At 45.3% G+C, this 2,311-nt stretch overlaps 1 protein-coding gene across 1 annotated transcript; it reads right to left on the bottom strand.

Annotated features, from left to right (window-relative positions):
• Positions 1 to 337: 337 nt before the first annotated feature.
• On the bottom strand, positions 338 to 736 carry LOC149247418 (uncharacterized). The gene has a single exon (XM_089444199.1). It carries the CDS (start codon positions 734 to 736, stop codon positions 338 to 340), a length of 399 nt encoding a protein of 132 aa, XP_089300325.1.
• Between the last annotated feature and the right edge of the window lie 1,575 nt (positions 737 to 2,311).

Genomic DNA, 2,311 nt, shown 5'->3' with positions numbered 1-2,311 from the left:
CAAATGCTTGGATTGTCGCTCGTTCTAGCTCATTTAACCTTCCCGTGTGAAATATGTGGCTGATCATTTCATATCTGGCTCGTACTGTTGCTCTTAATTACCCATCGCCCGCTCCCTTTTGCCATAATGCAGCCATCTTGTCATGAATAGTGGTATTAACGGTCATCATTCCTTGGAGCAGCGCACCCGTGTGGCTTTGGCTATGGAACCACACCCCTGATTGTTGGCCAAATGTACGTGCACCTTGATATGCGCGCATCTGTCCCCCAAACTGCTTTATCATCCCTCACTCTCTTTCAACTGGTCGGAGTGGTGAGACTCTCCTTGGAATGGTTAGTCAGGTGGTTCGCCTGCCCGTATAGAGCTTCAGGTGACTGCCATTCACTCTTCCTAGGAAGGGGTCTCCGTTGAGCATAGCCAGCTGAACTGTGCCCCCATCAGTTACTTCTTTAATGACATAAGGTCCCAACCAATGCATGTAGAGTTTACCTAGGAATTTCTTGAACTTACTGTCATATAACAATACAACATCATCCTTCTTGAACATGCGCACCCTGATATGTTGATCATGCCATGCTTTCTCGCACCGTTTTTGTACCTGCTGAAGAAATCCCACCAGAAATCGTTCTTCGTCTAGTTCGTCAAGTTGTGTGAGCCTTTCCTCCAAGGCCCCATGATCGACCATTCCTTTAGCTATTGCAACCCACACACTGAGCATGATATATTCCATAGGCATCACGGCCTCCTTACCATAGACTAGTTGAAATGGTGTCTGGCCTGTCAACTTTTTTCACGTGGTTTGGTATGCCCATAACACAGCAGGGATGTGCAAGTCCCAATCATTCTGTTGTGCATTACAAATCTTAGTTAGGGTGGTTTCCAAAATTTTGTTGAATGCCTCAACGATCCCATTTGATTGTAGATGGTATGGCGTGCTTTGTTGGTGATATATCTGGAATTCCTCAGTGAGTGCACTGATGGTTTCGTTCAAAAAATGTGTTCCTCGATCACTCATGAGAATCTTAGGACACCCAAACCTAGTCAACACATTCTCGAACAAGAACTTTGCTACTGTCGTGACTATGCAATGCCTAACTAGCTGTGTGTCTGCCCATCAAGTCAAGCATTCGTTCGTAGTGATAACATAGCATGCGCCCGTCTTCCCTCATAGTTCAGTAGGCCCAATGAAGTCGATTGCCCATTTCTCAAATGGCTGTAGTGTTATTTGTGGCTGAAGTGGCATTTCATCCCTTCGCGACGGCTTGCCCGTTCGTTGGCATATATCGCAGGCCCGACAATATGCTTTTGAATCGTGATGTAGGGTGGGCCACCATAATCCAATGCGAAGAACATTTTGGGTTGTGGCATAGCCCACAAAATGTCCACCAACAACCCCTCCATGTGCTTTGGAAAGGATCTGTTCTCGCTCAAACTCTGGTACATATCTACGTAATATCTCATCATGGCCCATCTTGTAGAGATGGTCGGCAATCATAGTGAAATCTACTGCTCATGTCACCAATTCCTTCTTTTGTTGCACAGAATACCCCTGCGGCGCAATGCTGGTAGTCAAAAAATAGATTATATCTTTGAAGTGGCCATCCACAATGCGCACTGCATACAACTCGGCGTCCGGGGGTTCTTCTTCTAGATTCATGGGTTCCTCACCCATCTCAATCTAGGATAAGTGGTCTGGACTCGCATTCAGATGTCCCGGCTTTACAACAACCTCAAATCATATTCTTGAAATAATAGCAACCATCAACAGATGCGCCCCGCCAAAACAGGCTTATTCACTAGGTATTTTAGTGCAGAGTTGTCAATATACATCTTAAAATGTCCTCTAAGCAAATAGTGATGATACTTCTGGAGTGCGTACACCATCGTCAATCCTTCTTTCTCAGTAGTAGAGTAATTCTTCTTAGCTTTCGACAACCTTCGACTTGCAAACACAATTGGGTGGTCAACTCCCTCCACACCTTCCTAAGTAAGTACTGCTCCTAACGCGATACATGACGCATCGACATGCACATGGAACTCCACGTCGCATTTTGGAAAGATCAAGATAGGGGTAGATGCCATTTTTTCCTTCAGCAATTCCAGGCTTTTGTTACATTCGTCATTCCAGCAATACGTGGCATCCTTTTTTAACAACTGTTCCATTGGAGCCGTGATCTAGACGTGACATTTTATGAACTTCCGATAGTACCCTGTGTGTCCTAGTGTAGCACAAAGATGTTTGACATTGCGTGGTGCTTGCAGACCTAGTATGACAATGATCTTTGCTGGATCCACCATCAGGCCTTGCCTA

This window comes from Pinus tabuliformis, chromosome 7 (genome assembly GCF_031772625.1).
Source record: "Pinus tabuliformis cultivar Carrire ecotype Pingquan chromosome 7, CPIR1, whole genome shotgun sequence".
Classification (NCBI taxonomy): domain Eukaryota; kingdom Viridiplantae; phylum Streptophyta; class Pinopsida; order Pinales; family Pinaceae; genus Pinus; species Pinus tabuliformis.
Note: the sequence above shows the minus strand (reverse complement) of the source record. Positions and strands in the feature narration are given on the sequence as shown.